Source organism: Pimephales promelas, chromosome 12, assembly GCF_988280905.1.
Source record: "Pimephales promelas chromosome 12, fPimPro1.hap1.1, whole genome shotgun sequence".
In the NCBI taxonomy this organism is placed as follows: Eukaryota; Metazoa; Chordata; class Actinopteri; order Cypriniformes; family Leuciscidae; genus Pimephales; species Pimephales promelas.
Genome location: NC_142780.1, coordinates 31,381,141 through 31,408,460, shown reverse-complemented (window position 1 = coordinate 31,408,460; position 27,320 = coordinate 31,381,141). Strand labels below are relative to the sequence as shown.

Here is a 27,320-nt window from a genome sequence, read left to right as displayed (position 1 = left end):
GTGTTTATGGCATATATGGCACATCTAAAGATCATGTGTATATATATATATATATATATATATATATATATATATGAAAATAATTTATTTAAATAATAATTAATTAATAATTTAATTAATAATAATTATTACAATAATAATTAGGCCTATTTTTAATGTTATCTGTCGTTATCAATAATACATAGGCCTAAAAAATGATTTTTTAAGTATAAAAAGTATGATTTTTTCACATTCTTTTTAAATTCATTATCGTTATTCAGTTTGAAGGATCAGTGTTTATATGCGAAAATCAATATAAATAAAACAAGAAAGCACATTTACCACATGTATCATGTTCTGTAAATGGCTGTATTATTGGTTATGCTTTAGTCGCCGTCGCATCTCTCCATGACGTGCTGAACTGCTCCTGAAGTTGAGATGGGGTGCGCGCATACAGATTCACCTGTCAAGCGCGCGCGCAACACACACACACCTGCGCTTCGCTGAGACTCTACTGGCCGGAAGAGGGAGGTTTCCACCCCAGCGAACAGCACAGAGAGAGCGGAGAGAGTGAGGAGAAGAGCTGTTCTGACTGCCGGAGAATAGCGTCGTTTAACAAACAAGAAAAGAGCGTAGGCCTATAGGACTCCGGGGAAAGGGAAATATCAGCGCGGATATTTGGATTAAACAACTGATTTACCGCGTCATCTCTTTATTTCTACTTCAAAAGTTTATCCAAAGACCTGTAGTGGAGAGGTAAATGTGAAAATTGTTTTTACTATTATGAGCATTAGTGACAACCAGAAATAAGACAATTAATTTTGATATATTACCAAAATGTCCATTTATATCCAATAATGATAATAATCCTCATCTCCAGTTTTATTTTTATTTTAACTGGCTTATGTAACGGACCACCAGGACAAAATTCGTTAAATTGGATTTTACTGATAATAAACTGGATGTGAAAATAGCTTCTTTTTTCATTTACATTTAAAAATAAATCTCAGTACTTGGAAATACTTAAGACAAAAAGTAATTTTCTCAAACCGTTTCAACTTTACAATTTTACAATCTTGCAGTGGTAAATTGATTAGCTACACTTCAACAAGTCTGACCCATTAAAAAGTAAGTAGAAATGGCAGAAATGATAGCCACAAGGTACATTTAGGAAATAATATTTGTTGTTTTTTTATAGCATTATGTTAAGCAAATTTTGCAGTGATTGTTAATAACACTGTCCGTAACCCTCTGAAGTTTGCACTTTGGTTTATTTAACTTGCTTAACCCATATTTGTCCATGACAGCAGTTAAATTATGTTTTCTAAGCTTTTCTAAACATTTCCAGGTCTGAAAGAAGCAGCAAATCAAAGTTTGGAGGAGGAAAATCCATTCCAAGCTTATAAGTCAGTTTTCTGTTGGATAAAGATGCCAGAGAAGAAGATCGGTGAGTGCTGAGCTGTTTCTCTCTTTTTTTTTCTCCTTTTTTGACATCAGACGACTGGTTTGTTAAAGATTAACAGCTGGCCGGTGATGGGTCATGTACTTGATTTGTTTTGGTCGGTCTGAATCTGTGTATCACTTTGACAGAAGGCCAAAAGGTGACAAGACATGTCATGACGTGATTTGGCCATACAGCTGTTTTCATTTATACAATGGATAAAAAGAAAATTAGGGTTAACTGTGAATATATACACTCTCGAGAGAGCTGAACCTTTGTTATCTTTCTCAAAAAACAGATGTGGTTCAATTTTTTATGCGAGCTTGTAAATTTAGATTTAGATAAAACTATACTTGTTTACCCTAGTTTTTTTCTGGCTGCTCAAATTTAATATCTCACAGGTGACCATCTATTTAAATTCTTATTTAAAAACTTATTTAAAAATTCTTATTAAAAAAAAATTAAAAACGAGAGCTTGTTCTAGACCAAAACAGAATGTTACAGTGGATACAGAACATTTTAGAGCTGACACAACAGTTTTGTTTCAATTAATGTAAATTTTTTAACCACATTTAAAGAGGCGTGTGATGTTTTAATTTGTCCGCAAAACATGAATTATCCAGGTATGATGGTCTTGAGAGAGAGAGCGAGAGAGAGAGAAAGCAGTGTACCATGAAGAAGCTTGGTCTCACCCCCCACTCAGACAAAAGTACTACTTGTTCTCCGGTCAAATGGGTCAAGGCAGGTGGTGTAGAAAATGTCTGAGGCAGTGGGGAAATCCTCAGGAATGAAACGGGAGACAGCGAACAGGAAAACATCACACTGTTTCAGTTTTGTTCTGACCTCTAATATAGGAATTCAAAGTGGAAAAAACATCACTGGTCAGTTGAATCACGGTGAGCTTTGGATGGTCACATTTTGCCTTTTCTCTTTTTCGATACAGAGGTTATTTATTTATTTATTGTTTAACAGTTTGTATCAATGACCAAGATGTTTCACAAGTAGAATTACAACAGTTCTCATATATTCAGTCCAACATCTATACACTCTTAAAAATGCTGGGCTGTTTTAACCCAATTTTGGGTCAAATATGGACAAACCCAGCCATTGGGTTAGATTTTTAAATTACATTTTTAACCCAATGTTTGAGTTTGTCCATATTGGACCCAAAATTGGGTTAAAAACTGTCCAGCATTTTTTCGAGTGTATAAATAAAATATTTCATAATTTAGATGCATATTGAAATGTTTTCTGATTGGTCAATAATGGAATAAGGATAAAGTGCCTATCATGCAGATGACTTATTTTCTAAAGTAAGGAATTAGTACAATTGTTTTGTTTTTGAAAGAAGTCTCTTCTGCTCACTAGGCTGCATTTATCAAAATACAGTAAAAACAGTAATTATTGTTTAACTATATGATTATATTTTAAATGTAATTTGTTCCTGTGATATCAAAACTGAATTTTCAGCATCATTTCTCCAGTCTTCAGTGTCACACGGTCCTTAACAAATCATTCTAGTATTCTGATTTGCTGCTCAAGAAACATTTCTGATTATTATCAATATTCTAGTTGAAACAGTCATACATTGTTATATTATTTATACATCTTTACTGATCGATTTAATGTGTATTTGAGGAAGAAAAATATTAATTTCTTAAAAAAATAAAATATATCTAACCCCAAACATTTCAACGGTAGTGTCGATGTTCTAATTTTGCGTCTTTTTATTTCCACATAGTTCAACAAAACAGTTTCAACTTCATAATTCATTTATTGGGAAAGTAATAATGAGTTGGATAAACAGTTAGTTATTACTGCTTGATTAATGTTTCACTTCACATGAGATGACCATGTTGGATTTTATTTGACTGGGAATCTCTACATTACTGCTTACATCCTGTAGTGTAAGAAATAATGTTGGAGAATGGGATTCTCAGCACTTGGTCTTAGAAATTACAATTCAATGAATCATGGAAGCTGCCGATTCCCCACCATTTCTTCATTTCTTATCATGACAGAAACAGGTAACATCATTTAACAACGCATGAGACATGTGCGTTTTTTTCTCAGAATAAACATCTGAGATTAAACAAAGTCATATATATATTCGGTGTGTGTTTAATGATGATAATGGCTATTGATTGAGCATATAATCATAGTATAATAAAGTCGGGCTTGTAAATGGTAGAACTGCAAATGATCAATGCAAGCAGGTCTGGATATGATATGTTTTTTGGCATTGGTCAATAACACTGACATGGTTGCATTTATTTTGTCTTGCTGACACTGCTCTCTCTCTATGTGTGTGAGTGTGTGGTTCAGGTATTATCTATGTTATGTGGATAAAAATAATTTTTTGGTTTGAGGAAAACAGCTTAGAAATCGTCTGTGATGGGTATAGTTTAGGGTTAAGGGAATGAAATTACAGTTTGTAGAGTAAAAGTCCTCATAAAACATGGAAACCCAATGTGTGTGTGTGCATGTGGAGAGAGAGAGCTGATCATGACACTGAGATTCAGTCTCCGTTTACTTTAGCAGAGAGGAATTGATGACTTTGGACTATTGATTTTGTTCATGGTTCTGTTCTTTTCATCAGCTTTGTCATGAGTTATGTGTTTGCTCACAAGCATGTATTTTAACATTCACAAAATCTCACGTTACTGCATTAAATACATGCTTTGTCCTGTCCTACAGGAAGTCCAGGGATGACCATCTTCAGTCCGTATCGTGTGGTCGCTGCGGTCGCAGTGATCTTGATCATACTGGGGGGACTGGGAGCCGCCATCTGGGCCCTTGGTAAGACTTTCAGCTCGGCTTTCTGGGAATTGTGGGTTGCTTCTATAACGGCTGATTAAATGGAATACTGCACTCTCAGACACTTATTACACTTGTTTTGTTTGTTTGATTTTTTTAGTCACATATCTTAGAACAACAGAAGATACTGGATTATTTGATGGTAAGCATTGCTCATTTTTAATTACATGTAAATATATTAATATGAGTGTAACGATTGTGTCACAATATATTGCTTTATAACATGTATCGTGGATAGTGACAATATGTATTGTATAAATACAAATTAATGTGTGGGGGAAAAAAAATCAAGTTTTAAAGAGTTTTAGTGTCAGTGCTGTTATACTACTACATATAATGTTGAATATAATAATGCAATGGGGGAATATTTGTGGGTCCTGATACACTGTAAAAACCAATTAGTTCAGTTTACTTAATTTTATTATGCAAACTCGTTGCCTTAATTTCATTAAGTAAGCATAACTTAATTAATTGCAAGTTATTCTTACTGAATCCATTTAAGTTTAGTCAACTTAAATCTGTCTGTGATCTGAGGAAGTGTCCCCCCAGAGTGCATTGCGGCATGAATAAATTAATTGCTTTGTTTTTCTATGTTTGGCTTTATTTTACCATTACAATTTTATTGGGGTTATACTTACAAGAGACCTCAAAAAATTGTAAAGGTCAATTAATTAAATCATTAAAAATGTGTATATATATGGTACTCAAAATGGTACTCAAACCAGTCAAGTAAAGTTTACAAGGTTTTTCTGAGTAACGAAGGCATAGCATGCAAACAGTACAAATTACTAAAAAATTTTAAGTAAGATCAACAAATTATTGGACATTAAGTAAAGTTAACAAAAAAATTCTTAGTAAGAACATTGTTAGTCTGTTACCAGTAAAAGTGTCCAACATTATTTCAAATATAGCCAGTAACAGAGTGCAAGCATATTCATCTAAGGCCCCGTCCACAATACTGTGTTTTTGTTAAGAAACGGAGAATTCAAACGAATACGATCTCAGTCCACACCAGCCTTTTATCTGCGTATTAGAAATGATCTCCGTCCACATTAAAACGACTGAAAACGTGGATCACGTGACAATTCACCAACACTGGGCATGCGCATACTGGTGTAAACAGTGATTGACGAATCAGGGAAGGATACGTCATGACTGATAACACCCAATCATGGAGCCAAGCATCAGCCCCTGCGTCAGCGTTTCTAAAGTCCTACGTTTTGTCTCGTCCACACTAAAACGCCGTCCGGAGATTCAAAACGCAAAACGGAGCTGCAGCGTTTCTAAACTTCTCCGTTTTAGGTCTTCGTTTTTCCCGTTTTAGTCTGGACGGGAGGTGCAAACGTAGCAAAAGGTCTCCGTTTTTAAACGAAAACGTAGTAGTGTGGACGGGGCCTAAAATAATTCAGTATTTTCCGCTTCAGAATCATGAATATTTTTATTCTGGCGTCACCAGTCCTGTGCATTGGGTTACCAGCACCAAGTGCAAACCTATTCGTTTACACCCACAATGAAATATAAAATTTAGCAAATTAATCAACAGTACATTTTTTGTTAACCCTTTATCATGTCTTGGAGTATCGAAATAATATTGTATCGCGAGATCGTATCGAATCGTGATTCATGACATTAGTGTGTCGTTACACCCCTATTATTGAACATGTATATAGGTCATTTTTGTGTTTTTGAAAAAAGTCTCAATTATGCTCACCGAATCTGCCGAAAGATATTATGAACCCAAGGACTGTCCACATTATGCCATTATGTAGTGCAGGTGAGTGCAGCTGACCAGAGGCTGAGAGTGTTCGACTCCACGCAGCGGAGATGGAGACACGTCTGCTCATCCAGCGTCAACCAGCTCATCGCCAACATCAGCTGTGAGGAGATGGGCTTCATCAGGTAACAAACAAGCATCACTGTGTCTCAGACATTCATATAGTCAAGCCAGATTCAATTGTTAACTGGAATCCATCATTGTTTTAGTTATGTCTTGATTCACATTTTTTTTCTTTTCATTCAGAGCAGTAAATGTCTCAGCCACATGTGCTCCTGACAATGGTGGTGACCGAGATTTTTTCTGCGTGAAAGATAGCGAGTTAACATACGGGAAGAAGATAAAAACAGCCCTTTATCCTTGGTAAGACATTACCTTTTCATGTGATTAAATATAAATATATGCACCCTGAGCATCACCAAATTGAATTCAGAAAAGAAACGTTCAAACAGTTCCCCTTTAGCCATTGTCTACACTGAGGGGGGCTATAATATCTAGAGAAAGCTCTGTTAGCATTCTCTATACCAAGCTAGACATTTTGCATTTTAAAGGGATACTCCACCGTTTTTTTCATATTAAACCATGTTATTCCCTTAACTAAGACGAGTTGATGCATACTCTCTCGTCACAGCGCATGCCGTACACTCAATCGCTCTGGCGTGCGAGACACTTTGATAGCACTTAACTAGCCCAATTCATTCAATAGGGGCCATGATTTTTAAATTGTAATAAGATTATTATTATTATTATTTAAAGCTAAGAACCGGTTGCAATAGTCTTCTCTAAAACATTCCGATGTTTCATTTCTGTTTCAGTAAATGTGACAAAGGTCAGATACTAGAGGTGATTTGTCAGGGTAAGTGCTACAACTCAATTTGTAGCATTTTGAATATTTTTTCACTGCAAGCAGGCTCCATGATTTGTTGACTCTCTATCGCTGTAGACTGTGGCCGGCGTATGCTGCCTGAAGAGCGGATCGTGGGGGGAGTCGATGCTCGCCAGGGTTCGTGGCCATGGCAGGTCAGCTTACAGTATGATGGAGTTCACCAGTGCGGTGGATCCATCATTTCCGATCGCTGGATTGTCAGTGCTGCACATTGCTTTCCTGAGTGAGTGAAAACATTGTACACCCATATTCTCGAACGTCCAGAACGTATTAAAAGTTTTGTTTTCATTTAAAAATTGTGTTGTGTAAGCAGCCCCTATAGTTATTCTTTTTAGTTACTATAACTCTTGTTTAAGTGAACTATCTAAGCATTTGTCAGTACAATACTATTACCATTTCACTTTACTTTTGTAAGATAATCGGTTTGCATGCCTTTTTTTTCTCGATTTTAACAGTGTGGTTGCTTATTGGCTCTCGCTAAAAGAAGTTGAGCTTGGTCGGACGCGGATAGTGACAAAATGTCTCGTAGCTAGTCTCCCCAAAATAAAAATTACAGTGTGAGAAAAAAAAATCAAGTTTACAGAGTTTTAGTGTAAGTACTACATTAAACTACTATATATAATGTTGATTATAATGTATAATAATGCAATGGGTGAATATTTGTGGGTCCTGCTAATGCCAATGCATCAACAGTACATTTTTTGTTAACCTTTTACCATATGCCATTGCCTTGGAGTATTGCAATATTTTTGTATCATGAGTTCTATCTATCTATCTATCTATCTATCTATCTATCTATCTATCTATCTATCTATCTATCTATCTATCTATCTATCTATCTATCTATCCATCTATCTATCTATCTATCTATCTATCTGCAAGATCTTACTCTCAGACTTTTATCCTCAGGAGGTATCGTCACGTGTCACGCTGGCGGGTTCTGATGGGATCGATCTACAACACTCCCATCCGTAAGAACGTTATGATTGCCGAGGTGAAGACTGTTGTCTACCACAGCAGTTACCTGCCCTTCGTCGACGCCAACATTGACGACAACAGTCGTGACATTGCAGTCCTGGCGCTGACAAAACCTCTGCAGTTCACTGGTGAGTGTTTACACCAAATTACTGAAAATAGTAACACTTTATTTTGATGGTCCCCTTTTGTTGTTGACTATAAGTAACATTGCACATAGGCTGTCTGCTTAATATCTGCCAACACTTTATTTGTCTCCCCAACAGACATTTATGCCTAGTTCACACTACATGATTTTAAAATGTCGGGCTGAACTGTGCAGTTCACACTACATGACTTGCTCTCAGTGAAATCATGAGTGTTCAAGTTGTTTAGCTGTTCACACCACACAACACAACGTGATTGATCCACAACAGGACGTAACTCACTACACGAGTTAACAACGCACTACATAGAGATACAACCACGATCGGATGATAAGAGCATATCATTTGTGACTCAATGAGCTGTTTCAGTACTATAATACGGTCTAAATCCTGAAAATAATCAAACAAATAACGAGTTGACAACAACACGATTCTATCTGGTCTAGAAACCATGTTTTGTAACGAAAAACCACGCAATAAAACGAACCAGAAATGACGCGAAACTGCAGAGAAGAACACAACACGCGAATATGGACGTCAGACAGAAACTAGTGCTGCACACTGTTTGCTCGACGATATGCTCTGAGAAAAAAAAAATGCAAAAAAGAAAAAGTAAGATTTACCTGGTGTCCTCAACCCATGCGTTGCTATGATTGGCTGTACTCATGACATCACTGAGATTGAGTCGCGCGACTGCGCGAGATATCTAGCATGCTAGATATTTTTCTGAGCTCGGTGACCTGTCTGCGAGCTGTCTGCGAGCTGTCTTTGATGCGTTGTTGGCTCTTTCACACTAACTGATTGGCGAGCGTTAATCGTCCGCTAATCGCCCGCGATAACACCCTGACTTGTCGGCGACTCAACGATTTGCAAATCGGGCTTAAATCGGGCTTAAAATCACGTAGTGTGAACTAGGCTTTACTGACTATAAGTCACTTTGCAAGTCAACTTATTCTACCAACCCTACAACTTAACCGTCTATTACTGATAAGAGTTAGTTGGCATGTAGCTGCAACGTACTTATAGACAACAGGATTTTTAAAAGGACCATTAAAAAGACCATTAAAAACGTGTAACTCAGGAAATTTCCTTGGTCAAAATCCGGTTTAAAATATATATATATATATATATATATATATATATATTAAATATCTCATTTGTTCTGATTGGCTGCCTTTTTGCTTCTGGTGTGGACAGAAACATTTGCTTTAACCTCTCTGAATAAAAGTGTCTAAACAGTATCTTAACACAAAGGTATTATTTATGAAATAATTTGTTTATAAAAGATACGTCTCTGTGTAACAAGGATCTTTGCTAGCAGCAGTTTAATTGGAGTGTGTTTTGTGGTGTTTTTATAAGGTAGTCGTGGTATGTTTCAGGCCTGTCTGGGTGAACACACAGCATTATAGTAAAACCTCCCTCTGGTCTCAGGTTGCTCTTCCTGAGAACAAAGCTCCTCTATTTCCATGCGGCCTTGAGTCGAAAACAAAAGACAGTACTTTTCCTGAAGGACAAAGCTTTTGCTCATATTCACAGTTTTCTGTACAGTTAACCAGAACGTTAAAAGGACATATCTTGGATTTTATTCTGAAAAGATTTCCCAGATAGCACACATACATCACGGAGACATCTATTTGACATTTAATCATAATCTCTTTTGGTGTTTTAGATTATATACAGCCAGTGTGTCTTCCGACCTACGGCCAGCGTTTGGCGGATGGGCAGATAGGTACAGTAACTGGATGGGGTAACATGGAGTATTATGGTTAGTAAAGTCTCATTCTGTGTCTTTATTTAAAGGTCACTGTTGTGCCGTATTACAGTGTTAATCATCTTTACGTGCAAATCGAGACTTGCTGTCTGTCTGTCTCTTTGACCTTTGTGTCAGTGACCTGTGCTTGAATGAACCGCGTGTGCGGATTGCTGTCAGTTCAGGCAATAATATCAACTTCCCTCAGTTTGTATAAACAGTAGACTTTCTTAAGTACTGTTAAGCACATAAAAGCACTTAAATTAATTCTTAAGTATAAAATACTTTTCTTGGTGGGGGAATATCTGGTTATGTTTAAAGAGTTTTATTCAGTCACATACTTCCAGTGTTGTTATCCCTTAATAATAGTAATAGTATTAATATTAGTATAATATACTTAATATAGTATTGAAAATGCAGTGCACTTGCATCCCTGGTTCAACAGATAAGGCTTAGGCTAGTCCCAGACTAAAATGCATGAGCTGTTTTAACTGAAAGCAATTTGCACTGGCAAATATACTTACAATATTTCAGTGCCATTGTTTTGTCTCACGATTCCAACCAGTAAGCTTTATTTTTCTATGGTATGTTTATAAAAGATACATAAATGTCCTAAATGAACTAAGGCCCAAATCTGAACCCTTTCTGTTTAACTGCATTCATTTTAAGTTACATTACATTCAGTATTTTAACTATATTATTTCCATAAGTACACGTACTCATTTTTAATTATTGTTTCACATAGAATTATTAACTAATAGTTTGTTAATTTAAATAATACAATAAATAAAGTAAAATATACTGTAAACGAAAATATTCAACTTATTTTATTTCAGATTTTTCATTTTAATTTAAGTTTTGTAAGTGCAAATTTACTAAAACTAAAGCTGAAATAAATATAAATTAAATATAAAAATGAATATATATATTTTTCGAAAGAATATAAAATTACTAAAACTTAAAATAAAATAAAACTAAACATATTACTTTAATAATACTATAATAAAGATATATATGAGTAAATATTATATAGTATATAATGATAATAAAATGGTTATACTTTTAGAACAGTTGTATGTATTAAATATTTATTCATGATGCTGTCCACTAACCTGCTAAGCTCTCATTTACTATAAACACATTACCTGTTTGTTCATAAACACTGAGAGGGTCACGTATTAGTAATTGAGAGCATGCCAGCCTTCATGTCATGTCAGAATGATCATATTTATAAGATTAATGCACATAAATACTGCCAATTTGCAACTGAAACACCAATGGAAAACAAGAGAAACGAGGCAAATTGGCCTGTATCATAGTAGTAAATTATAAAGTTTATAATCGTGAATATCATGGATGTTTCCTGTGTAAATGTATTTGTGGTTATATTCGCAGATAATGTTCATGCCATGTCATAAATTTGTTACCATACCTTTTCCATGCAAATGCATGTATATCACAGGACACAATGTACCATGACATTCACAATTATAATTTTTATAACTTATTATGTTGTCCTATGTCACAACAGAAAAAAATGTAAATGTAACTACTTTTTAAAATGAGTAAGGCAATAGTGTAATGCCTTACACTCCTTTGAAAACTCTCAATATTCACTTAAGGATTGTAGAAGTCATAAACTTTTGTTTGTGCTTCGCTCTGACTTCCTCCTTCACATGTCTTTATTTCTGCCAGGCACTCAAGCTAATGTCCTCCAGGAAGCCCACGTGCCCATCATCAGTGACACTGTGTGTAATGGTCCTGATTACTATGACAACCAGGTCACCACCACCATGTTCTGTGCTGGTTATGAGAAGGGAGGAACCGACTCCTGCCAGGTACATTATCCACCAGTCTATGACATCATCAGTCTATCAGTGGGTTTCAGGGGACACACCACACGTGGTGTCTCTACGTTAAGTGGGCCCCCTGTACAGTTTATTGCGTCTGTGTTCCAGGTCGGGTGTATATTCAACCTCTTTAGAAATCGGGGAGATCCTTATGGGCCCTCCAATGCCTCTGGGCCCCCTGTTCATAGTCCCCATTTACACCACCTGATTCAGATCATCAGCTCTTTAGGGGAGAGCTCTGTGAACTGAACTAAGTGTGTCAGATAAGAGACACAAACAAAATGTGCTGAGCGGTGGAGCCCCAGGAGGACCAGGATTGGAAATCACTGAGCAGCACTGCACACCGCCACTAGAGGGAGACATTCATAACCAATGTGGCTGTGAACTGATATGAGCTCTATTCTTGAGAACAGCGGTGGTGGTCCTCTGTAAGACCCGCCTTTGCCACCAAGTTGAAGCACTAAAATCGCTAAAACTAAAACTGAAATAAATCTAAAAAAATACTTAAAAAAAAGAACTAACAAAAATGAAGAAGCACAACAAAATTACTAAACTGTAAAACAAACTGAAAAAACTAAAAGTAAAATATAAAAATAATAAGTATACTATAATTATATAGAATAGTACTAAAACAAGCCTAAGAAACACTTCAGTGAGGCCCATTTGTTAAAGGGGCTATATGTAGGTTTTAACTTTAAAAAATCTTTAAGAAAGAGCCAACCGTAATGTATATAGAAAAAATGACACCTTGACTGTCCACCACGGTTGCCTCTATCAGCCTGTAGGCTCAATTGTGTGTGGAGGAGTCGGGTCTGAATTGGCGCGTCATGCGCATTCTGGTCTACTTGGGCTTACATCCGTACGGCAGCCATTAGTAAGCAGCGGCAATCGCTAGCAGTAGCGTAATTAGTAATAATTTAGTATTATAACTAATTACTAGCATTTAGTAGTAATTTCAAATGAACTCTGCGGACAGAAAGCATGATACCATCTCTCATATGATGTCAGGGGGACAGTGGCGGTCCTTTTGTAGCAGCGGATGTCCTGTCTAAGACCAGCCGCTATCGTTTACTGGGGGTGGTAAGCTGGGGCACAGGCTGTGCCATGGCCAAGAAGCCCGGCGTCTACACCCGTGTGTCACGCTTTCTGCCCTGGATTTCTACAGCCATGAGGGTGAGTGGCACACTTTCATCAGCTTATCTACATGTCATTATACCAAACTTTACCTCACCTTTCTCTCACGTTTACATCCATAGATGTATGAGAATTCCCCAGGAGTGCACAAAATGGCACGGGCGGTTACACCATAGCCATTTAGAGTGGAAAAATGTGTTATATGTGACTGAAATATTGCCCATTGAGGTCAGATTGGTTTCTCGGATCTGTGGCTGTGATCAGACGTCTGATATGGATCAGATGTTCTGTGATGATCAACCTGTCTCAAGGACAAATATCTTTTGCAATATTTGACTCATGGAGGTCAAGAACCATTTCTGATGCTGGCAATTACCATACAATGTGTTTTATTTTTATGTTTTGAAAAAAATCTGTCTCCGAAGTATAGTAGCATAAGATGGTAATCACATTTGCAATTTTGACCAAATCCAATACCTCCCTTATATAATCATAAATATGAGTGTAGAACAAAACACTAAACTTGGTTAAGGTATTTAGCCAATTATTTCGCCAACTATAACAACAGGTCTTAATAAGCTAAACAAATGCATAGAAAAACAACAAACTCACAGGAAAAAGCGAACATTGACAATATAATCAATTATTAAGATTTCATTAGTTCTCTCTTGTTTTTGCATGCATTCATAATTTCTTTGTATGACAGCCTGGCCAAAAATGATGTCTGCACAATTTGCGTTATCACGATTAAAACAATTGATTCCAAACACAACTACGCAATTACAGAATCTAATTTTTAATAATATTTAAATGAAGGGTGAAGATGTCAATTTTCCTAGGCCGGACATACGTTTTTATTTTTTATTTCATTTACGTGTGCGTGTGTGTGTGTGCGCGCATTTATCTAAATATATGCAAAAACATATAAATGAAATAATAAATATTTTTGTCCTAGTTTATTGCAGGTTTGTACAGAGTGTTTGGTACCAAGAAGAATTAAATATATGGTCATGTTGGGCTTTAGTCAGATACAAAATTAATAAAAGAATAATAATTTAAAAAAAGCATTTTTCTCTTAATTTGAGAAATAAAATGCTGCAGACATAATATGGTCCCCAGACTGCAAGAAAAATACAATTTATTTGATCACAATCCTAATCTAAGAAGGATTTTATCTCAATACAGTATTTATATCATCTGTTTAGTGACACAGGTACAGTACAGTGTATGCTATACTGTATACATAATAATATAGGCATAGAAGTCAAATCTTTAGTACATGAAATAATAAATTTACTGAATAATACAGGATTCTGTGAAATGTGCTGTACTAAAATGGGTTTTGTAAATTTATATGGCCAACACAGTGAAAATGTTTCATGAAAACTTCACACTTCATGTATTTTACATGTATTTTATTTTCTGTGTTAAGCATTGATAAGATCCAAACCAAAGACTGGTTAAGAGAGCAGCATGAATAAACTCATAGCTGCGGCAGTCAGTATTCTTGCTTATATTGATGTACATATATGAACAGCTTCTTTACTATGCAATGCACTGGTTAATTCAAGATTATGTCTAATTTTATAAGCTGCTATATTGTTTGTTATCCAGATTTTGTACCATAACCTTCTGAATATTTTTTTTCTGTAATTTAGTATCCCCTTAAACCTGTCGAATCAGTCAAACAAGACAATTTAGCTCTTATTATATGCTTATTTTCCTGTTTATGAAAGTAGCTAATATGAATATATGTACAATATAGAAATTTTGACCTTCTTTTCAATTCTTTTCAACAAATCTAAATGTAAATATAAATCGAAATATATGCCTTTTAAATACTGAAATAAAGACATAATTTTTTAATAAAAAACAATAATTTGGGGTTTCTTTTGTGCTTTTGAAACTTGACATAAAACCATCCGCAATGTTTAAATGATATTTATACATTCGCCTAAAGGATTATTAGGAACACCTGTTCGATTTCTCATTAATGCAATTATCTAATGAACCAATAACATGGCTGTTGCTTCAATGCATTTAGGGGTGTGGTCCTGGTCAAGACAATCTCCTGAACTCCAAACTGAATGTCAGAATGGGAAAGAAAAGTCATTTAAGCAATTTTGAGCGTGGCATGAATGTTGGTGCCAGGCGGGCCAGTCTGAGTATTTACAATCTGCTCAGTTACTGGGATTTTCACGCACAACCATTTCTAGGGTTTACAAAGAATGGTGTGAAAAGGGAAAAACATCCAGTATGCGGCAGTCCTGTGGGCAAAAATGCCTTGTTGATGCTAGAGGTCAGAGGAGAATGGGCCGACTGATTCAAGCTGATAGAAGAGCGACTTTGACTGAAATAACCACTCGTTACAACCGAGGTATGCAGCAAAGCATTTGTGAAGCCACAACACGCCCAACCTTGAGGCGGATGGGCTACAACAGCAGAAGACCCCACCGGGTATCACTCATCTCCACTACAAATAGGAAAAAGAGGCGACAATTTGCAAGAGCTCACCAAAATTGGACAGTTGAAGACTGGAAAAATGTTGTCTGGTCTGATGAGTCTCGATTTCTGTTGAGACATTCAGATGGTAGAGTCAGAATTTGGCGTAAACAGAATGAGAACATGGATCCATCATGCCTTGTTACCACTGTGCAGGCTGCTGCTGGTGGTGTAATGGTGTGGGGGATGTTTTCTTGGCACACTTTAGGCCCCTTAGTGCCAATTGGGCATCGTTTAAATGCCATGGCCTACCTGAGCATTGTTTCTGACCATTTCCATCCCTTTATGGCCAAAAGTATGTTCTCATGCTTACCAATGCTGTATTTATGTGATCAAAAATACAGTAAAAACATTAATATTGTGAAATATTATTACAATTTGAAATAATGGTTTTCTATTTTATTACATTTTATAATGTAATTTATTCCTGTGATGTCAAAGCTGAATTTTCAGCATCATCACTCCAGTCTTCAGTGTCACATGATCCTTCAGAAATCATTCTAATATGCTGATTTACTGCGCAAGAAATATTTTTATTATTATCAATGTTGAAAACAGTTGTGCTGCTTCATATTTTTGTGGAAACCCTGCTCAATAAAAGCCTATATAAATTTCATTGACCCCAAACGTTTGAATGGCGGTAATTATGTTGTAATCCTGAAACAAAGTTGGATGGAAAAAATGTGTCTTTCTGGCTGATGTAAATTTCTGTTTTGGCAGTAAAATGCCTCATACTCAAATAGTTGTTCATAGAAAGGGAAAGCATAAAGAAATCAGTGCTAAGCACACAAGGAAGTGTAAAGAGAGCGACGTGTGCCTGCTGTGAAGGTTGGAACAGGGTATGTCCCAGCCCAGCTTAAGACTTTCTAGGAAGGTTTCCTTGCAGATGAGCATCGTCCACGCTGTTTTCAACACAGTGTCTAGAACGAGCACGGCTTTCATCCGCTCCACTACCGAGCGATCGCTCGAGGGACTGTACCAACACAGAGGGCTTTTCGTGGCCCTGTGACAACTGAGAAAATGAGAAGGATGAAGATACAAACCGCTGTCCACCTGATGAAGCTCCTGATCTTAGTGCTGCAGTTTGCTACGCTTACAAATGGTCTGTATTCATATTTCATTCGAATGCTTACTGTGATTATGAAAGATGGGATGCTTGGACATTTCAAGATCCTTGACTTTTAAACTTGTAATGGGATAAAAACATACAGATAGCTGTTGGTAAAGAAGGATATTTCAAACCTTTCTATTGTTTAATGGCTTGAAATGAGAGTATACTTTAATTTAATCTTTTATATTGACTTTACTGTCTATTTTGTGTATATACTCTTAAAAACAACAGTTCCAAAAGGGAGTTTTCCCAGTGATGTCATAGAAGGTTCCCTAAAGAACCTCTCAGTGAAGAGTTCTTAAAAGAAATATTTTTAAAGCCACTTAAAAGAACCTTTTGTAGAACGGAAAGGTTCCATGGATGTCAAAGTTTCTTTAAGGAACCATTGATGCCAATAAAGAACCTTTATTTTTAAGAGTCTAGGTGTGGCCATTAGAATAGTCAAAAAGTTGATCATTTCTTAGTCAAATCAGGTAAGCCCTTCTGCTTAAACTGTGATCTGATGCTTCTCCTCTGCATTAGGCCTGAAATCCATTGTACTTCCTCAAAACGTGACCTCGGAGACTGGAAAAACTGTCACCTTTGAATGTGGTTACAGTGACCTGAACTCGGAAAAAATTCGATTTTACATCATGGGTTCGAAGGTCAATGATTCTGTGAGTTGTCCAGGAGACGAAACCAAGTACTTACCCGCTCAGGTGAAGAACTGACTTCTCTTTAAAATATTGTGGTGTACATTTTGTACACTAGCAAAAGTTTGGACACTCCTACTAAATCTTTATTTTGACTTTTTTAAAAACATTTTATAATAACGGTGTCAAATGCAAACACAAATGCGCTGATCAACCATCAAAACATAGCTTTAAAAGTAGTAACTTTTTGCCTAGATTAGCCTATTGCTCAAAACATAGCTTTAAAAGTAGTAACTTTTTGCCTAGATTAGCCTATTGCTCAGTGTAACCCCTCCACCCGGGTCCTACTCGCCCCACTCCGAGCGGGCCTCGAACCCGGGTCTCCGGCGTGAGAGTCGGGCGCTCTAACAAGGAGGCTAAAGACTGCAGCCTCTAGTGTCTGTCGCTAGAGCACCTATTGAGATCGGGGAGTGAGGTTTACTCGCACAGCAACTACTAGCTGGCCTCCGTTACATCAGCATATTCATGTGGTGCATCCTGGGATGATTGTAAATTGGGCCCAAAACTCTTTTTTTCCCCCTACAATAACTTGGATCACATGTTTAAATGGGCAAGCTTGGCAAAAGCAGTCAACACTACAATATTTGCAATTAAAAAAATAACTTGATTACTTCTACGATGCTTTTGAAAACGCCCAGATGATGTCACTTCCAGGGTGTCACAAAATGATGGATTGTGTCATTTTAAATTGTAATACTTAATAAAATAATTATATTTAACAAATTAGATATAAGAATAATTTTTATTAAATGTAGACAGGCACCCGCTCATTTTGGATCAACCCGCGCATCACTGGCGTGTATGTACACGCCATTAGAAGTCCGACCAAAACAAAGCAAAATGTAGATCTACATCTGGGGAGCGATATTTTTTCCTAGGATGGTAGGGGAAGACTCATTTATGGTATTAACCCCAGTGACGGGTAGGTTTAGGGACGGGGTTGGGGTAGGTCATATATATATACAGAAATGTAATGTTAAGTCAACAGCGTTTATAAACCCGCTGAAAAGCGATTATGCGTGTTGATAGCACGCCAAAAATGGAAATAAGAATTGGCGTGTCATACATACGCTATGTCATTAGATCAGTCTGAGAAACCAATAGAAGATATTTTTGATCAAATCTGAGAGCTTTCTGTCCCTCCATTGACAGCTAAGCAACTTTGACACTTCAAAAAAGTTCATAAGGAGATCGTAAAACTAATCCATATGAATTGAGCGGTTTTGTCCAAATTTACTGACGGGACTTGATCTCTTTAGATGATGAACAGATTGAATTTAGTCACATTCATCAACCTAAATTCAATTCATCATAAAAAGCGATCGAGTCACTTTTTACGATCTCTTTAAGAACTTTTTGAAGGGTCAAAGTGTCAGTTGCGTAGCTGTCAATGGAGGGACAGAAAGCACTCAGATTTCATCTAAAAGAGATCTCTTCATCTCTTCATTTGTGTTCTGAAGATGAATGAAAGTCTTACAAGTTTGCAACAACATGAGGGCGAGTAATTAATGCCAGAATTTTTTGGGTGAACTATCCCTTTAAGTCTCCGTAGAATTGTGAGATAAAAAGTCGCAATTAACTTTCTTATTTTTAATTCAGTAGCGGACAGCCTCCATAGCATCTAAATGATATGAAATAATCTTAAATATTTCTCCTTGTCTCAGTCAATGAAAGCTTACTGTTTTACTAAAAGCGGTGGACAAGTAGCTGCGTGGGAAGTCGCAGGAACATCAGAAGATGACAACAACACAGTTTTTTTGTGCAGGGTCAAAGGTGCTGATGACACAATTGGACACCTTTATGTATACGGTATGTTACTAGCAATTAAAAGCAATTAAGAGTGAACAGACAATTGCCTTCATGTCTCTCTCTCTGTGTGTGTCTTTCAGAAAATGATTCTTACTATGCGAAACTCATCGGATATGTGATTGGAGGATTTCTAGCCGCCCTCATTACCATCATTGCGGCTTATGTCCTGTTGAAAAGATCAGAGAGAGCACAGCAATGCTTCAGTAAGTTTCTTATTGCTCGTGACATTTGGTTCTGAGTTTGACTGACTTTAATATATTTAACTTACTTGAGAGATGTTAAGTTATAGACAGGTTGTTTCTAAACTTTGGTCTCGTTTTTTTTAGGGTCGGTGGGTGGAATCCAAGATGACGTGCAATCAACGCAAACAAAGCAATACTGAAACCCCTCTCACGCTTAAAAACAAATGTGAATTTGAAGGGTTTGTACTAATATAGGACAAATATCATCATGCAATAAATGTAACATAGGCTACAACATGCAGTACAATTATCTTCTATACAAAATTTGAAAGAAGGGCCTGTGTTTCTGCAGGTTTGATTATTGTCCAGTAGGGGGCATCTTCATTACTCATTTCTTAACAGGGCATGTTTCTGGTCATGGAGGAACATTCTTATTAAACTATCATAACTGTCTTCCTATTTCTCACCCTAACCTTCCCCTTTAAAACAAAGGGATATTGATCCAGGCGTCTTTCTGGCTAAAGCACTTTAAGCATCAAGCAACTCCACCTTTCCATAATGTTTATCTTACAAATATAAAGATCAGATTATTTAATCATGGATCTGCTGTTTATTTAATAGTCAAGTACTCTATGCCATTGTCATACCTACTGTTTACGTTATGCATTTATTTATTTATTTTATTTTTTGAATTGAAAGTAATTGACACACAACTTTGACCGATACAAGTTAAATATATTCTTTTTACACTGCTTTAAGAGGCTAAATGACAACTTTCCAGGACACAAACTGAGCCTTTTGGATTGTACTGACTGAGTAGATCAATAGTAGATGGGTCAATATTGACACAGGTGGTTCGCTGCACCCTGGAACGACTTTGTGCTTCTATTCTGCTATGTTTTCCATTGTAGATATCAATCCATGAGAATTTTAGTTTAGTTTCTAAAGATTCTCAAAGAAACTACGCATCTTAACATGTTTTGAAGCTTTGGATATTTGCATATGTACTCCAGCACACACACACACACACACACACACACACACACACACACACACACAAGAGATCACATTACAGCACACAATAACAACTCTCTATCTGCTTTAGCTCAGAGTCAGATTTATATTTAATATTAGGCCTCGATATTTTCAGATTGTGCTCTTAACAATTACAAATGTAAACACTATTGACTGAAATGTAGATCTCCATTCTTCAGACATTCAAATGTAAAACATATATTTTATATTGTTATTTTTACCTACATTTTAGTTTGAATTTAAATGCTGTTCTCTTGTGAATGACTTCACTTTCTATTGAATGGGACTCTGACATAGTAATTTCTAGATTCTTCTTTTCAGATTTGTGTAATATGTTCCACTGACCTCATCAAAATACAGTAGACATATTATTGCGGCTTTTACTCTCTGTTTTATCAGCATGTACTTTTCATAAAGGTGATTATCATGTATAGAGATGTTTGTTTGGGGTCAGTTCGACCCCAGTGAGAATACATTTAAGGAAAATACAATAAAACAAATTGAAATCAAAAAGTGGCAGACATGTATAGTGCATTTCTTTTGTGTGTACATCAATCAAATTGGTTTGTGAGAATTCATTGCATTTACTTGTGTTTCTAAGACCACCAATAGGTTTTTTTTCTCAGTTTAAAGAAGAAAAAAAAAAACGTTCACATTTAGTTTATAGTCGGTTCTTAAAATGTAAAGTCCTGAAGAACATTAAACTGCTTTAGCTCTCATCATTTCGCCAGTCTTGGGTTGTTTGACAGATTTTAACGCAAATAATGTTGAAAGAGTCATGTAAGCTGTGGATTCACTGACAGTTTTTCCATGTGAAATCTTTCAGATGACTGCGTTTGCTGGAGATGCCCTAGAGAGCAGCTCCTCCCTGACTGCCTGTTCACTCTTGAATACTGTGGTTAGGAAATAGCATTTCTTCTGTAATGGTGCAGTAGGGCAGATTTTTGTTCTTACTGTGCATGATTGTAATTGGTACTGTAAAAACATCCACCTTGCCGATCTTTATCAGAGCTTGTAGTGAAATTACTACAAGTAGACTACATTATTTTGTTCAAAGTTTTCTTTGCAGTGAATAAGATGATTCTTCAAGTGTACACCCTAAAAAGGGACATTACTTTGCTTATAACCACTCAATTGGTTGTTTGCCTTGATGCATTTCCAAAACAAATTAGCTTGTGAACATCTGCAAATGTGCTCAATTTTGGCAATGCACAATTAATATCAAATTGAATGAATAATATTTCCAGACTGCCAAAACATAATGATATATGCAGTGCCTTGTAAACGCATGTAGACTTGTAGATGTTACTACAGTTTGAGTTAAGTTAAACTGTGCAAATTAAATTGAAGGGTATGATTTGGAAAGCTGAACACCTCTCAATAAAAGGTCTTACACCTGAAAATGCATATTAGAGCAAAAATCATGAGGTCAAAAGAACTGCCTGTAGAGCTCAGAGACAAGACTGTGTCGAGACTCAAACAAAACCAATCTGCTGCATTGAAGGTTCACAGGAGCATGTAGCCTCCATAATCCTTATTAGAAGAAGTTTGGAACAACCAGTTGGGCCAGTTGCATGAACTTAGCCCCTTTGTTAAGACTGTCTCTTAAGAACTAGTTTGGCCAACTAGAAGTTAGACAAGTGATGAGCAGTCTTACTTTTCCAACTCAAATTAGACCGATCTACCCTTTTATGTAACTGGCTTTAAAAAAGGATCAGCTTTGAAGAAAAAAAAGATGACTAACTTTTAAGACTAGTCTAAGTAGTTTATGCAACCGGCCACAGGACTCCAAACTGAGCGATTGATGGAGAAGGGCCTTGGTTAGAGTTGTGACCAAAAAAGATGGTCACTCTGGTTGAGATACAGGATCATACAGATATATGTAGATGGGAGAAAACCACAGAAGGACAAACATGACTGCAACACTCTGATAGGCTTTATGTGAGAGTGGCCATACTAAAGCCTCTCCTCAGTGAGAACGCATGAAAACTGGGGGACTCATCAGACAAGAAAGCTCAACGCAGCAAAATATAGAGTTAGGCTTGATGAAAACCAAGACCAGATCATCCTACTCTAAGACAATGTAAGAGTGGATTATAGGCAACTCTGTGCATGTCATTGTGTGGCCCAGCCAGAGCTTGAACCTAATCCCAACATCTGGAGAAACCTGAAAATGTCTGTCCACCAAAGGTCTCATCCAACCTGACAGAGATTGAGAGGATCTGAGAAGAAGAATGGCAGAAAATCGCCAAATGCAGATGCTCAAAGCTTGTCGCACCATACCCAAAAATACGCGTTTCAAGTTAAGGGTATAAAAAAAAACTTTTAAAATGTACTTATTTCAGTTTTTTCTTTTTAATTAATTTGCAAACTTGTCACAAACCTGTTTTTTTTTTTTGCTTTGTCAGTGTAGATTGAAGAGAAATAAATTATTTTTAGTTGTGTAACAAAGCAGCAACGTGACAAAATGTTTAAAAAAATTAAGAGGCATGAATCACAAGGCACTGTATATGTATATTCATTATCTTATTTTTTTAAATAAATATAATATCAAAATGATTGAGGCCATTTACAGAATTACAAATCTCATATATATATATATATATATATATATACATACATATCACAAATATTGCAAAATATTTATATATTATATAGTTATTATATAATTATTATTTAATAAATTGTATTCTTGTTTTTTGTTTAATATACATTTAGTCATATATTATATAATGAAGTATATTGTAAAACATATTTATATATTTTTTTGACAATTATTTTTTCATGTTTTTTTTTTTTGCCCATAGTGTCACAATACTGTTGACTGTAGCGTAAAGGACATTCGCTTTAATACCTCTAGTAAAGAACATTTAAAGGACATTGATTTGTCGGTGTACTCATGCTGGCCTCAATCTTAAACAACTTTTAAGCTGTGTTTAATTCGTCAACACACAGGTCATGTTTTGGGCAAAACAGTGGACAGGATGACGTGTTGCCCACACCCAAAATGCATCGATCTGATATGCTGGGCTTTGTTTATGTGCATACAGTAAGGAGGAGTTATTTTTAAAGGTTATAGAAAAGACAGAAAGGTTGTGAGTTAACTCTACCTGAGGAGCATCATCCAACATCTACCGCCTCGGAGAGCCATCAGTTCCTCTGCTAAGGTAAGATGATACTCATTTTATATAATGGATTGCGCTAAATGTGACATGGGAAAGATGTAATGAAGAATTACCTCCTGTAATATTATTGATTTAACTTGCCTGCCAGTTAGGATCCTTTGAACACTTTCATTAATGTTTGATTCAGTGCCATTTGTGATTAAATACATAATCCATGGTCTAAGTTATTCATTTAACTAAAGATTAAAAATGATTAGATAAAGATTCTCTCTCATAATCAGGCCGAAAGCTGAAGGTGACCCCATTGCATTTAAGATATGTGGACATTTTGAGAATTGGCTGTCTGGACCAAGTGTAGGTCATAATAAGAGAACTGAATCAGTCTGATTAAACAATGATCTGAATCATCTGATTCATAGAAAAGACTCAATTTGCTCATCATTGCTACTTCTGACATGGCTATGAAGTCATTCTCTCTCAGAATGAGGTCCAAAGCTGAAGGTGACCCATGGGATTTTAGATATGTGGACATTTCAAGAATTCTTTTATGAAATTTGTGTAAATATTCCCTGGAACACTCTATAAAATAAAGGTTCTTTATTGGTATTGATGGTTCCATAAAGAACCTCCAAGGAACCTTTCTACTTCTCTAGGGTTCTTTAGATTATTCAAATGTTCAACAAAAGGTTCTTTGGGAAACTAGGCGTCACTGCGAAAACCCCCTTTTGGGACCTTAATTTAAGGCTTAATGTTTTAAAAGATAATCATAGTAACTTTTAGATGCCTTAAAGGATTAGTTCACTTAAAAATGAAAATTGTGTCATCATTTACTCACCCTCAAGTTATTTCAAACCTGTATGAATTTCTTTCTTCTGCTGAACACGAATGAAGATATTTTGAAGAATGTCAGTAACCAGACAGTTGATGGACGCCAATGAGATGGACTTCCATAGTACTTTGTTCCATACCATGGAAGTCACTTGGGTCAATCAACATCAATTCTTCAAAAATGTGTGTTCAGCAGAAGAAATAAATTCATAGAGGTTTTTACAACTTGAGAAAGAAATCGGTCAGGGCACATGTGTGGTCAGTGAGATCAAGAAAGTGCTGATTTACTGATCCAAAGCACTCTAAGATGATTCCATAACCAGAGGAGGTGGGAGGGCAAATTTTCCAAAACACCTCCAGGCGTTCAAGGGTACACCAGCAGTGTCCTGCGTCCCGACTGCGTTGACCCGTCGTTTCTATGTTTACTTTTAAAACACGAGCGCTGATTTCTCTCAGCTGCGTTTACAGCTGGAGTTTCTTAACAAACATTCGACGTCCCACCACATGGGAAAGAGACATATTAGATCTAATTATAAGTGCTGCAAGAAGCCCATGCTGACTTGGTTAGTGATATTTACTGAAAATGATTTAAAAAAAAATCATAAGTATGTTTTTCTGTAAAATAGTTGTCATTTACTCGCTCTCTCACGATGTTCAAACCTCATGAAACAAATGTTGGCCACTCTTTTCAATGTAATGAAGCTGAATGCGGACTGAAGAAAAAAGCAACATAAAGTCCATAAAACATGAGCGCTGTCTTCTGAAGACTTGTGAAAGCTTTGTATAAGAAACAGAACTAAATTTAAGTCGTAATTTACCACTACAGTGGGCTGACTGGACAATTCAGGTGATTATAAGAGAACTGAATCAGTCTGATTCAAGAAGGATCTGAATCAACTGATTCATTGAAATGACTCACTTACATGTTAGAAACAAGTTGTATGGAGCACTTTAAAGATTCGTGTATGGTGCTTTTTGTCATTTTAGAGCCCCAGTCATCATGAGTAAATGACAGAATTTCATTTATGCATTTATTTTTGGTGGACAATCCCTTTAGGAGACAAAAATGGAGATAAGGAGAAAAAAAATGACTAATTTATTGTGTGTATGTGTGTGTCCTTGACCAGGAGGGCTAAAAATGAAGAAGCTCACAGAACTAGTTCTCCTGACAGGTAAGTCATGACTGTTTATGTCCACAGTAAAGGTCACAGACAGATCTGTGACCTTGGGCCTGAAGGTCAAACATTCAAAAGAAACGTTCCGTTCAAATTTATAGTATACTTGGACTTAGTGTTTTGACAGAACAAGCTTTTAGTAAATTATAGCAATACAGTATATATTTATACTTGTTAATGTCAATAATGATCTCCTTCTTTGTGTGTGATTTGTCACATATCCTCATTTTCATCTATAGTCCTCTTGGCACTCTTCAGTCAAGCCGAAGCAAGTAAGGCATAACTGTTTGATTCTTAAATTACAATTCAACATCTTTATAAATTGAGAACATTTCTGGCAGTATTTTGTCTGTTTTGAAGAGTGATCTAACTTTTCTCCTCTTTTTTGCCTTTGCAGATCCTTTTGTTTACAGTAAGTACTCTGAGGCAGATGCTCATGATTTTCTAATAAATAAAACTTAATAAATATAATACATATAAAATATCTCTGTGTGTGTGTGTGTGTATATATATATATATATATATATATATATATATACACACACACACACACACACACAAACACACACACACACACACATCTATTTCATATTTATTAACACACATTATATGTAATGCACACACACACACACGTATCTATTTTATATTTATTAACACACATTATATGTAATGCACACACACATATATATATATATATACATATATATATATTATGTTATAAAATATTATGTTATTATAAATTATAAAAAATACGTTAGATGTGATTAATCGCGATTTATCGATTTGACAGCTCTAACCCATGTACACATTTATAAAAGTATTATTTATAGTTAATAGTACTACATAAATTTACATTTATTAAACATTAATTTTTAAGCTATATTAAACGGTCTTAAAATTGGCTAGCTGCTGACTGCTGCACTTTTTAGACTACGAGGCGCTGAGGATCGGGGGTTTGGTCTTCACAGCCCTGCTTGTAGCAGGAGGGGTTACAGTTTTGTGTTGTAAGTAGCTCCGAACTTTTACACGCATTTTCTACCTAACGAAAACCTTATGTTTGACTGTATATACTCACAGAAAGAGTAACAGATTGTTCTCTTCACAGGGGGGCAGTGCAAACAAAAGAGAAAGTAGGTCACCTGATCTCAGTGTCAAATTCACACTTAACACTTTAACATCTCAGCAAAATGATGCACATTTTAAAATCAAAATTTATCATTAAAAGAAAAAACCTGTTTCAAATGTGCCTTATCTTTTTGACAGGGGTGAAGAAGATGCAAGCAAAATCTAAGGATCAGGGACTTTCCATGGGATATTTGATCGAGTAGAAGACTAGAAACTACAGATGTCTAACTAGCTCCACTTGTACTTCATTTCAATGTAGTTTTTCCATCGTTTCAACCATTTAATTTATTCATTAATCACAGTTCCTGCCCAAAAAACAAAACAAAAACTGAGGTGCTGTTATTTTGAATCTGTAGATTTATTCTATACATTTTAATTAATCTCTTCAAGTGGCGCTTTAATAAAGATTCTCAGTTATGGGCTGGTAAAAATGCATGTGGAGTAATTTTTTATGCCTGAGGTTATTTTGGCTGAGACATGTTCAAACACTGGCTGGCCTTGCAAGATAAAACTCAAGTCTTTTTGATTTTCCAGTAGGTGGTCTGGATAACTTTTATGATAAATTGACTTTAATGCTGAAATGCATTACTAAAGAATAAAGGGAATGCTAAAATAATAATAACAGCAATTAATTTTTATATTAATTTTACCTGTTCTGTTCCTCAGTGTTGTACACTCTTAAAATAAAGTTTCTTTAAACACATCTATGATTCCATGAAGAACCTGTAATATACAGGGAACCATTGCACAAAAAGGTTCTTTATGGTGATAAAGGGTTCTTTAAAATGCTCTTTACACTAAAAAAAAATTGGCTATTTTAAGAACTGTCCACTGAAAGGTTCTTTGAGGAACCAAAAATGAACACTGCTGCAAAAATAATGTGAATAATGTCCTGACAGCCTTCAGCTAAGTTTATTAACATTTCCCTCAACCCTAAAACACAATGCAAAGCATTGTTTTAGAGCCAGTGTGAATCATTGTGTC

At 36.0% G+C, this 27,320-nt stretch overlaps 3 protein-coding genes across 3 annotated transcripts; all 3 read left to right on the top strand.

Annotated features, from left to right (window-relative positions):
• The first annotated feature begins 544 nt into the window (after window positions 1-544).
• On the top strand, window positions 545-13,151 carry hpn (hepsin). Its single transcript, XM_039685074.2, has 13 exons — window positions 545-735; window positions 1,328-1,426; window positions 4,118-4,219; window positions 4,338-4,379; window positions 6,007-6,136; window positions 6,258-6,374; window positions 6,827-6,867; window positions 6,955-7,120; window positions 7,807-8,003; window positions 9,688-9,783; window positions 11,464-11,606; window positions 12,627-12,791; window positions 12,875-13,151. The coding sequence occupies exons 2-13, from the start codon at window positions 1,408-1,410 to the stop codon at window positions 12,926-12,928; spliced, it is 1,272 nt and encodes a 423-aa protein (XP_039541008.1). The 5' UTR covers window positions 545-735; window positions 1,328-1,407; the 3' UTR covers window positions 12,929-13,151.
• Window positions 13,152-16,066: 2,915 nt separating this feature from the next.
• On the top strand, window positions 16,067-20,071 carry LOC148977050 (uncharacterized). Its single transcript, XM_089117994.1, has 5 exons — window positions 16,067-16,356; window positions 16,888-17,063; window positions 18,722-18,866; window positions 18,947-19,069; window positions 19,193-20,071. The coding sequence occupies exons 1-5, from the start codon at window positions 16,275-16,277 to the stop codon at window positions 19,246-19,248; spliced, it is 582 nt and encodes a 193-aa protein (XP_088974120.1). The 5' UTR covers window positions 16,067-16,274; the 3' UTR covers window positions 19,249-20,071.
• A 3,088-nt stretch (window positions 20,072-23,159) lies between these two features.
• On the top strand, window positions 23,160-26,769 carry fxyd11 (FXYD domain containing ion transport regulator 11). The gene is made up of 7 exons (XM_039684616.2): window positions 23,160-23,250; window positions 25,164-25,208; window positions 25,451-25,483; window positions 25,609-25,623; window positions 26,141-26,215; window positions 26,317-26,341; window positions 26,475-26,769. The coding sequence occupies exons 2-7, from the start codon at window positions 25,175-25,177 to the stop codon at window positions 26,500-26,502; spliced, it is 210 nt and encodes a 69-aa protein (XP_039540550.1). The 5' UTR covers window positions 23,160-23,250; window positions 25,164-25,174; the 3' UTR covers window positions 26,503-26,769.
• The last annotated feature ends 551 nt before the right edge of the window (window positions 26,770-27,320 follow it).